The following is a 14,930-nucleotide window of genomic DNA, read 5'->3' as shown; positions in this document are numbered from 1 at the left end:
TGAACCACAATCTTAGGCATAGATACCACCGTCGGCTTGAATTGACTTTTTCAAATTCTTTTGGATTTAAGAACCTTCTGAATTCACTCCTCTACGAGTACCACTAAATAAATTCTCTTTCCTACTACTAGCACACACAGTACAGATTTTTACTAAATACCCACTAAATATCAAAAGTGTATGTATAGTTGTTCTTTTTCTTTTGTGTGTGAGTATGCTCCAAATTGTGGTTCTTAAAATTACAGATTTATATTACAAAGAAGAATGGTCAAATTTCTACATTATAGTTCTCAAAGAATATGATTGGTATATTTATATATATATATATATTTTTTCATATAAGAAAATGGAACATGGGATGGTCTATTTGCAAGGTTTGATTCCCGTTTGATAATGGGAAATTGGAGGAAGGTTTCACATGGTTGGCACGTGGCTTTCCACATGCAAACCCATATGATCAATTAATTCGTTGCATTGCATAAATGCATATTCAACAAATTTTTGGGATCCAACAAAATTTGATTAGAGATAATTATTAGAGGAAATAATTTAATTATATATATTGAATTTGAAAGCATTGGCCACCACCAAAACTAAAAGCAATCTGTGTTTGTTTGTGTAATAATAATCTTATTAATAAGTGATTGGATATTTTTATAGAATTGAATTAGGAGTGAGTGTATGAGCTAGTGTGAGTGTGTCCTTTTTGACCCACCCTATCATTTCTTGACTCAGATCTTCAAACCACCCTTATGTTCTTCTTCTACAACTGTCCTCATACCTAATTTTTAAGATTTCAATATTGTTTTATGTGTATACACACACATACATATACGGAAGTTTCATATTTAATTTTTATTTATTTGAATTATTTGTTATTATTTTACTCTGTTTTTATATTTTTATCGATTAGAAATAAAAACTATATACACGTACCAAAATTAAGATTTCAAGATGAAGTTGTAACATCTTGAAACCATTCATCCCATAAAAACACTAAAATAAAAAGTAATTTGTTTTTTCTTTGAAAAACTTTTCTTCTCGAGATAAAAAAGTATATGAAAATCCATGACAAGAAATTTACAAATTCAAAAATAAAATTGCTATCTAGCCTGTTTTTTGAGTATCCATTGTGCGATCATTAGGGCTTAGAAAGAGCCTACCGAAACAAACATGGGCTGATATGGGCCCAGTAACTCGGTTTTGGTCGTAACAATGGGCCTTTTTGTTACAAATGTCGAAGTTGAAACAAACAAATGGGCCTGATCTTACTGCCACAGCCATTTCTTAGTCCAACTAGGAAACCATCCGGGTAGCCATTATCACTATACTACACAATTCTTGTTTGAATTAGCTAAAGCGCCACATCACAGCTCAATAAAAGAAAAGCCCATTTTTTCAAGGATATGACAAGCAGAAACAGCACAATAATTTTGTTTCAAGTTATGTACTTCTATATATGAAAGTTTACACTTGGGTAACCACCATTTTTCACTAAAATTTATTTCCATAATGCAACTTATCTACTAAATTTTTTGAAAGACTGGAGGATGTTTAGGTCTAGAGTTTACATATATCCTTAAACATATACATTTGTATAAATTATACTAATCACGTAAGTTCAAGAATTTAGTTTGTTGTTATTTGTAGGAAAGTTTAAGACTAACTATTGAACTTTAGTCGGTTAGACTACCACTAAAAAATACAGATATTGAGTGGATATACGTATAGTTTTTTATTTTTAGAGAAAATAGGTGGATATACCTATTATACAATAATTGATATATTAAATAATTATTAGATAATGTCACAATATACTTGCACTAAACTAAACTTTAAATAGATAATATCATAATACTGGTTGACTTTGATTATTAAAATTATTAACAATTAGTATTTTCTTTAAGATTCTTTTAATACTTTTTTTTAAAGGATTTTTTTAATACTTTATTATTGTAAATTGATTTGCATGGTCATTTGAGCAACTATATTTTACTCTATATGCCACGTCATCGTGAAATACATCTTTAAATTAATCTTATTTTCCGTTGAAGTAAAATATAAAAAAATTATATTATAATCAAAATATTTTATTCTAAAAGAAAAAATAAGAAATATTTATAAAATAAGTAAGAAAAAGAAAAACAGTTAATATTAAAAATTAAAGTCATCGCCCCGCCAAATTTTCCCTTCACGTTTCTCCGACCTCGTCCATGCGTTTTTTCTTTTACCAACCTTCTTCACTCAGTAATGGCGTTCGCTTCTACAGTTCCACTTCCAATTCCTCCTTCGTTTCTTAATCGGTCTTGTTGCAAGCTCTGTAATCAGAAACCTTAGGAAAGGAATTCATCTTCTTTCAACATCCGATCTCTCATTTTCTTCAAATTTCCATTTTCCTTCGTCTATTCCTTCCGGTGTTTTATTTTTCTCAATGTAGTATTGTGATTTTGTCATTCTCTTTTGTTTTTAGTTTTGTTTACTTCTAACTCATTTTTCTTGTGGCAGAAGCGATGGCATAGCAGTCAGGGAAAGCGATTTAACCAACGGTATGGAAATTTACGCCCATTTATTTTTTTTGTTTTTATATTTGTTTTGTGTCGCTTTCCTCAATTTAGTAGGTTTTTTTTTTCTTAATATTATCCTTGTGGTTGTGGCTCTTGGCGCTTGGCGCTTGTCGCTTGGACTTTTGTTTTTTTCTAATGCATAAGTTCGCAGGCTCGTTGAGACCAGAGGTACTTGTTCCTATATCTTCTCCAAATTAAGAAATATAGAATTCCATGATCTCGAGTTTGTTGCCATTGATTTTGACGAGTCTTTATTCTTCCGCTAAGCAGTACTTAACGTCGTTACTCTTTAATTTGATCTGATTTTACTTGTTCCTGTTGCATTTGATTGGATGATGGAACCATTTGATTCCATTCAACATAATAATCCTGGAACTTCCATAATTGATCAATTGGTAAATGACATTGGGAACTTTATGATGGTCAAGTGGGCTTAAAAGTCCATAGAGGCTGGAGACTTGTTAGATTTATTTGGGGATGGAGTATTGTGTCGGATAGCAATAAGCCAATAACACCTGCCTCTAATGTTGACTTCTGATAGAATTATCTGAACATGATGCCTTCTGTCCTATAAAGTACAGTTTACCTTTTTTCTACTATTTTCTTAATGATGTACAGAGATTGGGTTCAAAAGTTGAATAATATCTGTAATCATGATAGTGTAGAAAACTAGTAAATGAATACAATGGAGAAGATTCGAACTCTTAAACAATTAGCAAAGAAAAGCTGTAGTATAGAGCCTCCAGAGTGGTAGTCTTTGAGCAATACTTCTTTAGGGGCTGCATATGTGATCCTTTGAGTAAAATTCTTGATACCTTGAAAGATTAGCCTTGGAATAAATGCTATCTCAGAAAAAGTTCAGAAACGAAGAAAGCTATAATTTAGGGAATTTTACATCTGGGAGAAGATTAGATCACGATTTCATATGATTCTTGGGAGGAACATGGTTCACTTCATTCTTGTTAAAGGTTCTGTGTTAGTGTATTAAATAAATCGTAGTTATTCATACATCTTTACATTTTTTTCTCTCGTAGAGCTTTCCCTAATTCTAAGTATAGCTGCAAATGATGCAATGATCAGCGAATAATCGTTCTATGACGCTTCCCTTTTGAATCACATAACTCTTACTCTGCTTGTTCCATAGGTGTATTCCGTAGGTTTCGTTATTTAGCTGATCTAGTTTTGCTTTTGCCCAACTTTCAACAGCCCGGTTTCCTGGCTTCTTGAAAAGTTCACCAATCTTAATCCAATCCACTGGGTAGAACGCTGCAGGTGGCAGTATAGTGACGTTGAAACCAGGTTTTGCTCTGGCTCCAGTTATCTTTGCTATTACTCTGGAGACCAGAAAAGGTCCATTATGTCCCCATCTGCTACCATCAAAATTTGATGCAAAGTTTTCCATAAATTTCTCTAGAAGTGGATGCTTCTTATCAAAAACAAGAACAGCGTTATTCAGTATTGTCCAGTTCTTAGTTACTGGATCAATACTTTGTGCGCCAATTGAGTTCTTCAACCCCATGAAAGACTTCAAAACAATAAAGTCTGTATCTATGTAAACACCTCCATATTTGTATAAAACTGCAAGTCTCATCAGGTTAGATAGATTCTGAGCTAATGGAATCTGACCTGGGTCTTTTTTTCCACTCTTCATCTCATCAAACCAAGCCTCAACCGGGGTGTTTTTGAATAGCAAAGGCAAGTCCGGTGCGATTGCCTGAATTTTAAACCCATGATCAAGTAGAGGTTTAAGAATCTTGCAGCCTCTTTCTGAATCCAGCGTTCTTGATATAATAGTTAAGCATCCACGGGGGTGAGACTTAAAAACACTTTCTGCTGCCATTAATTCTCTTTCCCTGAAAGACCTCGCTGGAGATACCCACGTCATGAAGAATTGTACCTCACACTCATGGCTGAGAAACTCCAGAAGTCGATCATGAAACTGCTGCGTCAAGTTGTTTGACTGCAAAATTCGAAAGTTGGGAAGGTGGTTCCTAAACCAATCAACTCTCGCTTCTTTTGCTGAAAGATTGGATGGAACTACTAAGGAATCAAAAGTTTCACTATCATCTTCGTCTCTGTTTTCTGGTGAGGACTGCCTTGGCTCTCCAACCAAAGTTTGCTTAATCTGCAATTGTGTTATGCACGTACTTGTTGAGTTTGAATTTCTTTTCTCATCTATAGATACTGTTCGAATTGAAACTTTGTAGATTATGCTATCTCCACATATAAGGAAGATGATGGCAGCAAGCAAGATGGTTGGCAGTATGGGTGATATAGCACACCTTTCAGACATATCTCCCAGGAGGTTCTCCCACAAAAAAGTGAAGTCTTCACCGAAGTATGAAAAATGAAGCTATTTGAATAAACTCATACCTGGGCAAAATTAGTTGGCGATTACACCAATGGAGGACACAATTAATTTATTCAGGCTGCTTGCTTGGTCTGCTTGATGGGGTTGGTCAGATTTTCGTAAAGTCCACGGAAGGAAATGAATTGAAATAGTCAAATCTAAACTCTTAAGAACAATGACGAATGTTTAACACAAGGTGGTGTTTTTAGTTAATAAAGATCCAACGGTTGAGGATGAAAGCATTCAGGTCAACATTTTTCTCCATGGGGAAGAATTCAAATCATGAAATAAAGCAGTTACTATAGTTTATAGCTGAATTAACCTGGTTGACCAGCTGCTAAAAACTTTCGGTAATTGCATTTTTTAAAGGTGAAAAAGGGAGATGAAAAGTTTAAGTCAAGATTAATGGCATAGGAACTAAGCGAGGAGAAGTGTTTAAGGCTCTAATTAGGAATATATTAGGATAATTAGTGTGATTAGTAGTAAGGGGCATTCTAGTAATTAGACATTAAGTTGGTTAGGTTTTCGGGTTATAGTAAGCGACATTCTTTTAATACTAATTTGTTAATGTCTAATGACCAGAATGCCTCCTACTACTTATCTGAATATATTCCTAACTAGAGCCTTAGAAAGGGATGGTAGATATACATCAGCTCCTTAAATATTAAGCATACAACTTGCACATTTAGTTGGTTATTTGAATTAGAATCCTGGAAGGAGTTCCCTTCGTTATTTGTTTTTGTGCAGGCATTGCTTATCATTGTGGTTACATGCCGACCTATTTAGTGGCCGTATATATGAGGAATCACAATAAGGTATGTTGTGTCATTTACAAAAATCATTTTGTTCAAGCAATGAGGTAGGAAGAAATATTATTCTGATTAAAATAGAAAGGATAATACTTAAAATTATATGCAACTTTATCTATCAACCTTTTCAGTATTAGTTTCACTTTGAACAAAAAAAAAAAAAAAAGTAAACCATACTTAAACGTAGTCTAGGATGCATCTAAATTTCATGTCCCTTTTTCTACTACTACACACCAAAAAATAATTTTTCTTCTTCTCATTTTCTAATAAATTATCACATGACAACTTTTAATTGGATGAAACAAGAACTACACAATAAACGGATAATGTCTCTAAAAAATGAAATAGTAGGGCATAAGATTTCATACTATTAAAATGATTTTTTAAAAAATATTTTATTTTATTTTTTAATTGAACATGAGGTTGGGCACCTATATTATTTTAATTGCTTTTTTTTTTTTTTTTATAACTAACATATAACTTAAATTAAAAGCTATAGATGTACTCCATTAATATTAAGATTTATAGTTTCGAACTAAATTGTTAGTTTATATGTATATATAATTTTTGTGGAGCTAACATATTATGGAATGAGATTACTTTAATAATAATATTGTGGGTGGGGTTTTAATTTATTTGAGATATATACTGAGCTTTTGGTTTTAATTTAATGGCAGCAACTTACCATTCTAGTCTTGTAATTTTAATGGTTGAATTTAAGTTATAAATATATTTTAATAAATCTTAACGTTGGTTATGGCATTTTAAATAAATTTTAAATGTTGTCATTTAAAGTTATTTTTCGAAATTGGTTAAATAACAGTAACAATTATTTCCATACAAAGAACTATACTATTAAAATATATTTTAAAGAAAAATTGAAAATAGTACTTTAACCCAATTTTGTTTATTTCAATAACGTTAAAAATACCCAATTTCATGTTTTTAGCTATAATCGAAGAGAAGCTTTCTCAACTATGTATAGCTTATATTCTGTATGTATCTTATGTTGATGGGATAAGACGAAATAGTTTTTGTTTAGGAAATTTATCTAAAATAATCAAACTTTTAGAATATATTTATAAATATATCAAATAGATTACTCTTCTATATCATAGTACAAATAGATATAAATAATAGTAGCATGATATTTTCTATTGTTATAAATATTTTAATTTATTTTGGAGTATATGAAAACAACCCTTTTATTTAATTATTGTAAAAAACGATCAAATAAACTATATTTAATTATTTAAGAAATGATTAAATAAACATTGTGTAATTAGTTTACATCAAAACCAGTTTAACCTTACTTTTGCCAAATTTTTCTCTCTTTTTCAACTAATCACTCCTCTTATTTTAAAAGAGTTAAAATCATTTTTATCATATTTAAATTTGCTGGTGAAATACACATTTTAATTTAATGTTTATTTTACACTTTTAAATATATTTTTTATACTATAACATTGATATTGAATGATTAAAGACATTTTAAAAGTGATTTTGAAAATGATAAAATTGATTTTGAAAATGATAAAATTGATTTAATGTTAGATGAGTTATAGTATTAAATTTGTCTTCCATTACAGCCATAAGGTTTTTTTTTTTTTTTGTCGAATAGTTACTTAAAATGGTATATAAAAAAGTGGTATGTTGTGTTCAAACATTTACAGTATTATTTTTTTCTTAATTAATATTGATTTTTTATCTGAAATATGCCTTCATCTATATGCTTAGGCTTCTCAGTCCATCAACACGCAGTGAAAAAGAAAATAGGAGAAAGAAAAATGGTTTATGTTGGTAACTTGGTATTAAGTAAATTTAGGAAATAATTTTTTTGTTAACTTGTCTTTTTTATGATAATATTTAATGAATCTTTAATATTTTTACTGTTGAGTTATACTTTTCATCCTTAATATTATTAACTTATTAGATTTAATTTAATTAACTTTTAGTACATCAATACTACAAATAATAAATAAGTACTCAATTTATATTCGTAATTGTTTTTAGGTTTTTAGGTTAGTTTTCTTTTGTTTAATTTTTAGTTATTTTTTTAGAGTACAAAAGAAAAAAAAATAGAAAGGAAAACCTAGAGACAAAAGATAACAGAATAAAGGGCAACATACCTCAAGGAGGATATTCTTCTATCCACATAGTCGAATAACCAAGTCTTCCACATGGTGGCTAACGTATGAGTGACATAATTACTCTTGTGATCGAGTTATAGAAAATCAAGAATAGAACCACAATATGAAGATTATGAATAGCCGATAAAAGTATGATTCTCATGGTGAATATGGTTTGTCTGATCAAAAGCTTCCAAAGAATTGGAAATCTGTTTCAACACATAGTGGAGTGGTACCGACCCGACGACATGAAACAAATCAAGAACCTTAGTTAAATAGAGTAGAATTCGACATGAAAAAATGTCTCTTCAAAGCAAATTAGACATCACCATTGGAGTCATGAACAATGATTTTGATGTCAATAACACCATTTAAGAAAGTCGTACTGGACTGTCTAGCGAGAGACCTCCTCAGCAATCGAAAAAGGATTTTACTACTAGTTCGAGACTTGACAATTCATAGTTTGGACACCGTATTGTTTGTCAATAAATAGAATGATATGATGATTATCTTACTAGAATAGGAAGAGTTGGAAAAAGAATCGTTATTTTTCTTTTTAAAAAATTACGACGTAGAATAATTCTTTTTCCTTTATATTTTAGAGAGCAGATTTCCCACTTTAAATGAAATCATTCATTTATATTTATATTTCATCATAATTACCATAAAACTTGAGTGAAATGTCAAATTTATCCTGTTAGATTGTCCACTACTCAACCGCCATCATTAAATGATAGCTTCCAAAGAAAATTTGATTGGGTTATCCTGGCAACGAAGCTGATAGATTAGTCATTTTTCATTCAGAACTGGTATCTCCCAGCAGGATGAGGCACAGTTGCTGCATTGCCAAGCGATTTCTTCATACTTTTTTATGTTATATCTTTCTGATGTCCAGGAACTCAGCTTTCAGGAACATGTCCACTTTTGGAAACGAATCAGATCGTTTGGTTTTACTTGATTTGAAAAGGAGGGTACTCGATGACCCACTCAAAATCATGAGCTCTTGGAATGATTCCATCCATTTTTGTGATTGGGTTGGTGTTACTTGTAGTCCCACCATTAGAAAAGTAATGGTGTTGAACTTGGAAGCTCGACAACTGACTGGTTCAATACCATCTTCTTTGGGAAATCTTACTCATCTCACTGAAATCAGATTGGGCAACAACAACTTCCTTGGCGCAATTCCCCAAGAGCTTGGTAAATTATTACTTCTACACCATCTCAATTTATCATTCAATAACTTTGATGGTGAGATTGCAAGTAATATAAGTCATTGTACTGAGCTTCTTGTTTTGGAGCTGAGTCGTAATGAGTTTGTTGGTCAGATTCCACATCAATTTTTCACGTTAAGCAAATTGGAAAGAATTGGGTTTGGCGGTAACAATCTGGTCGGAACCATCCCACCATGGATAGGAAATTTTTCTTCACTATTTAGTTTGTCATTTGCACTGAACAGTTTTCAAGGAAGTATTCCTAGTGAACTAGGACGCTTATCTAGATTGAAACTCTTCTCAGTTTATGGAAACTACTTGACAGGTACAGTGCCGCCATCGATCTATAATATAACTTCTCTTACTTACTTTTCTCTGACTCAAAATCGACTCCGAGGAACTCTACCACCAGATGTTGGATTTACTCTCCCCAATCTTCAGGTCTTTGCTGGTGGTGCCAATAATTTTGGAGGGCCTATTCCGACATCCTTGGCTAATATCTCCGGTCTACAGGTTTTAGATTTTGCTGAGAACAGTCTCATTGGAACTCTTCCTCATGACTTGGGGAATTTAAAAGAATTGGTGAGATTCAATTTTGATGATAACAGACTTGGAAGTGGGAAGGTCGATGACTTAAATGTAATCAGGTCTTTGACTAATTGTACTAGTCTAAGCGTTTTGGGTCTTTCTGGGAATCGCTTTGGGGGAACATTGCCTCTATCTATTAGCAACCTTTCAAACCAGCTGACAATATTAACCTTGGGTAGAAATTTGTTAAGTGGAGGCATTCCTGTAGGGATTGATAACTTGATTAACTTACAACTTCTTGGAGTAGAAGGTAACAATCTGAATGGTAGTGTCCCTTCAAATATTGGGAAGTTTCATAGGTTGGCTGCTCTTTATGTGAATAATAACAAGTTAAGTGGGACAATTCCATCCTCCATTGGTAACTTATCTTTATTGACCAAGCTTTTCATGGAGGATAATAGACTAGAGGGAAGTATACCACCAAGCTTGGGACAATGCAAAAGGCTCCAAGTTCTTGACCTATCTGGTAACAACCTAAGCGGGACCATACCAAAGGAAGTTCTCAGTCTCTCTTCCCTTTCAATCTATTTGGCCTTAAATCACAACGCACTTACTGGACCATTGCCACGTGAAGTGGGAGATTTAGTTAGTTTAACACTGTTAGATGTATCACAAAATAAATTATCAGGCGGTATTCCTAGCAACCTTGGTAAATGCATTAGCATGGTACACTTGTACTTAGGAGGCAACCAATTTGAAGGAACAATTCCCGAGTCTTTGAAAGATTTGAAAGGTCTAGAAGAACTAAATCTCTACAGTAACAACTTGTTTGGACCAATTCCTCAATTTCTTGGCAACCTTTTTTCACTCAAATTTCTTGATCTATCCTATAATAATTTCAAGGGAAAAGTGGCCAAAGAAGGAATCTTTTCCAATTCAACCATGTTTTCCATCCTTGGAAACAACAATCTATGTGATGGTTTGGAGGAATTACATCTACCTTCGTGCACATCTAACAGAACACGTTTGTCCAACAAGCTCCTCACACCGAAAGTGTTAATTCCGGTAGTATCTACCCTCACATTCCTAGTTATTTCTTTGAGCATCCTATCTGTATTTTTTATGATGAAGAAGTCAAGGAAAAATGTTTTAACTTCTGCTGGCTCTTTGGATTTACTGTCACAAATTTCTTACTTAGAGTTGAATAGATCGACAAATGGGTTTTCAGTAGAAAATTTGATTGGTTCAGGTAGTTTTGGTTCGGTGTATAAAGGTATTCTTTTGAATAATAAACCAGTTGTTGCTGTTAAGGTTATTAACCTTCAACAACATGGTGCTTCCAAGAGCTTTGTTGATGAATGCTCAACACTCACAAACATACGACATCGAAATCTCCTTAAGATCATAACTTCATGCTCAAGTACAGATGAAGAAGGTAATGAGTTCAAAGCTATAGTATTTGATTTCATGTCCAACGGAAACCTGGATAGTTGGCTTCACCCTACACATGTCGAGAAGAACAAAAGAAAATTGAGCTTTATCCAAAGATTGGATATTGCTATTGATGTTGCCAATGCATTAGATTACCTCCATAATCATTGTGAAACTCCCATCGTTCATTGCGATCTAAAGCCTAGCAATGTGTTGTTGGATGATGATATGGTAGCCCATGTTGGGGACTTCGGGTTAGCTAGATTCATCCTTGAAGGATCAAATCATTCTGTTTCTAGACAAACTATGTCGATTGCGCTCAAGGGTTCTATTGGATATATTCCTCCAGGTAAATTCTTCTGTTCACTCTTTAGTAGATGTTAGATACGATTTTTAACCAAAATAACAAGTGAATGATCAATTGTGTAGAGTATGGAACTGGTGGCAACATTTCCATCGAAGGGGATATCTTCAGCTATGGAATTCTACTATTGGAGATGTTTACTGGGAAAAGACCCACTGACAGCTTGTTTAGCGATGGTGTGGATATTCATCTATTCACAGCAATGGCATTGCCTCATGGTGTCTTGGACATAGTTGATCATTCTTTGCTATCTGAAGAGACATGCCAACAGGAAGCAGAGAATGAAAAAAAAATACAAACCATAGCAATAATGAGTGAGGAAGATCAGAGCGGAGTTGGGCAAAGAAGGATGGAAGAATATTTAGTCTCAATAATGAGAATCGGCCTGTCATGCTCCTCAACAACACCTAGAGAGAGGATGCCCATGAATGTAGTTGTTAAAAAGTTGCAAACAATTAAATGCTCCTACCACGAGTAGAAGAAGGGAAGATAACGTTGTCCAACAAAAATTTCAACAACTTACAGGTTTGTTTACTTGGTTATGAGGATTTGGTCCCATCTATGAGTTTCCTTCCTGATCTGTTTTCCAAATTATTTTTCTGCAGGTATTGCCTAACCATTTTGGTTACATCTTGACGCATCAAAGTGCGAATAAATCTTGGAGGAATTAAAGTAAAGTATGTTGTTTCATCTAAAAAAAATCAGTTTGTTCAAGTGATGAGGTATGAAGAAACATTACTCTGTCTAACTAAAGAATAAAAAGTACTGCTTGTTTGAGTTGTATAAAACAAAAAAGAAATCTTCATAACATCTTTATGTTAATATCCTGAAATATTGCAGTAATAACACATTGTGCTGGGTTGGAATTAATTTGAGATATATGTATAGTTCTTATTGATGTTTTATCTATCATGCTCACGTATTGAAACACCCCATAAGTTGCTTTGAGAAACTCCTAGATGATATAGAGTAGGATTGCATCCATCCAATATTCTTGAGATTTGGACTTGCAATAGTTTTATTATCAAAGTCACTCTAATGGTTGAGAGACGGGTTGGGACTTTGGTTGCAAAGGTAGTGGGAACTTGAATGACGATGAATAAAATTCACAATTCATATCAGAGGTTTATACACATTATATATCATGAGAGATGGATAAATTTTATTTTTTATGTGAATCTACAATGACTTCGATGATGAGATTATGATTTGCAATAGTAGTATTTATTTTGTATGTGAATCTTCTAGAGTTAGATAATAAAGTTTTTGTGTATGTTTTATTTATCTTGATACTTCCAAAGTTTAGGATTATGTTTGTTCCTTGTGTGTGCTGATTGTTTCGTCAAGTCTCCGGTTTTTATTTTTCTAATTTTTAATGTTATTTTTTTCATCACGAGAAAAGAAAAATTAGAGCTTCTTATTTTTTTTTATTTAAAAAATTTGCTTTAGTTAAGTATAATTGATTTTTTATGCATATAAATTTCTATCATATATATCTTTGAAGCTGTAAGTACACTCACAATGAATTAGACCACTTCACTCTACTTGACTTGAAATATAGAGTATTCATCCACCCACTCAAAATCTTGAATTCTTGAAATGATTTATGCACATCTCTTATGAGTATTTTTATTTTTGTTTTCTTTTTCTGAAAAAAGTTTAAAAAATATAGTTATTTTTCTAGTCAATATATCTCGTTTCTTGTGTTATAAAAAATATAGAGTAATAGACATTCATAAAATAAGAAAAAAAAATCCCTAATGAATCTTTTACTGCTCATAAATTTTTAATGCAATTCACATAATATTTTGAGAGATCTCATAAAAAGAAGTTTATACCTTTCCAAACAGCATTGATCCATATATATATATATATATTAGTTATTAACCATTGAGTGCACTACATCAACTTAAACACACGAGTCAAAAATCAGAGTTTGAAGTTTTTTCATAAAAAAGTAGTTGAAAAAGGTTGATTTTCTTCCCGAAGGAAAACTGAACCTAAGAAAATGTATGTATATTTAATATAAATGGGGTGATAGTTCAAACGAGATACCTTTTTTGTTCTCGTACATTTTAAATTATAGAAGTTGAATTAATTTAGAACATGAATGAATAATTATATTAGTTTAAATCTTTAACTTTGAGACTAGTTTGTATATATGAATTTAAATAAAAGGAAATCAAACTGTTGGTGGGCATTGGACATTGGTTAAAAATTAAATTCAAAATAATTAAGTATATAACAACATTTTAAAAAATTTACAAATATAAACAAATCTTGTCGACAATAGAAATCTACTATCAATCATATAAGTTTATCAACAATTTTTTAAAATGGTGCTGGATCTTTAATTATTATTTCTAAAACGATCATCAACTATAATTATATTAAATTTTTGCTACTGTCAACCCTAATTTTTCAATAACTTAAAATACAAATAATAAAATACTTTTACATAAAATTTAGTTACGAGAAACCAAATTCACAAGGAAAGTGGGAACCTTATATGCTCTATGAGCTTTACCATAGCGAGTTCAAGGTTTCATTGTTCGCAAATCTTAGTATAATTTCTCAACAGAGGAGGCAAGATTGCTGCATTACCATGAAGATGCAACTTATATATTTCTATTGTATCTTATTTATTTCTACCATCTTAGCCGTGGAAAGTACAATCACTACTGGAGACGAATCAGATCACTTGGCTCTGCTTGATTTGAAAAGTAAAGTACTGAACGACCCACTTGGAATGGTTCCACGCATTTTTGTGATTGGGTTGGTGTTACTTGTAATACTACTATGAAAAGAGTAGTGGCTTTGCGCTTAGAAGCTCGAAAATTGTTTGGTCTCATACCACCTTCACTGGGAAATCTCACTTATCTCAAGACCATCAGTTTGGGAGAAAATCATTTTCATGGTTCAATTCCACAGGAGTTTGGTCAGCTACAACAATTGCGATATCTCAACTTGTCCTTCAATTATTTCAGTGGTGAGATTCCAAGTAATATGAGTCATTGCACTGAACTTGTTTTTCTAGATATTAGTTACAATGATGAGCTTGTAGATTAAATTCCACACCAATTCTTCATATTGACCAAGTTGAAACAATTAAAGTTTCGACACAACCACCTGACTGGAGTTAACCCATCTCCATAGTTGAGTTGGATTTTCCATATAACCAATTTCAAGGAAAGATTCCTTGACTTAATTGTACTCGTCTACAGACTTTGGATTTTTCCAGGAATCGCTTTGGTGGGATGTTGCCTTCATCCATTGCCAATCTTTCAACCCAACTCATATATCTACACTTCGGTGAAAATATGTTAAGTGGAAGGATTCCTGTTGGGATTGAAAACTTGATTAACTTGCAAGTTCTTGTTGGAGATTATAGTTATTATTTGAATGGTAGACTCCTTCCTATTTTGGAAATCTTCGTAACTTGGTGGAGGTATCGTTTCATGGCAACCAATTGACAGGGCCAGTTCCATCATCCATTGGTAACTTATCTTCACTCAACAAGCTCGCCATTAGCTATAACTTACTT

General features: G+C 32.5%; 2 protein-coding genes across 2 annotated transcripts; one reads left to right on the top strand and one right to left on the bottom strand.

Annotated features, from left to right (window-relative positions):
* Window positions 1–3,080: 3,080 nt before the first annotated feature.
* On the bottom strand, window positions 3,081–6,181 carry LOC101219707 (lactosylceramide 4-alpha-galactosyltransferase). Its single transcript, XM_004137864.3, has one exon. The coding sequence runs from the start codon at window positions 4,855–4,857 to the stop codon at window positions 3,613–3,615; it is 1,245 nt and encodes a 414-aa protein (XP_004137912.1). The 5' UTR covers window positions 4,858–6,181; the 3' UTR covers window positions 3,081–3,612.
* Window positions 6,182–7,713: 1,532 nt separating this feature from the next.
* LOC101219467 (probable LRR receptor-like serine/threonine-protein kinase At3g47570) lies at window positions 7,714–12,291 on the top strand. The gene is made up of 3 exons (XM_011653568.2): window positions 7,714–11,371; window positions 11,452–11,911; window positions 11,992–12,291. Exons 1-2 carry the CDS (start codon window positions 8,677–8,679, stop codon window positions 11,862–11,864), a joined length of 3,108 nt encoding a protein of 1,035 aa, XP_011651870.1. The 5' UTR covers window positions 7,714–8,676; the 3' UTR covers window positions 11,865–11,911; window positions 11,992–12,291.
* The last annotated feature ends 2,639 nt before the right edge of the window (window positions 12,292–14,930 follow it).

Source organism: Cucumis sativus, chromosome 3, assembly GCF_000004075.3.
Source record: "Cucumis sativus cultivar 9930 chromosome 3, Cucumber_9930_V3, whole genome shotgun sequence".
Classification (NCBI taxonomy): domain Eukaryota; kingdom Viridiplantae; phylum Streptophyta; class Magnoliopsida; order Cucurbitales; family Cucurbitaceae; genus Cucumis; species Cucumis sativus.
Note: the sequence above shows the minus strand (reverse complement) of the source record. Positions and strands in the feature narration are given on the sequence as shown.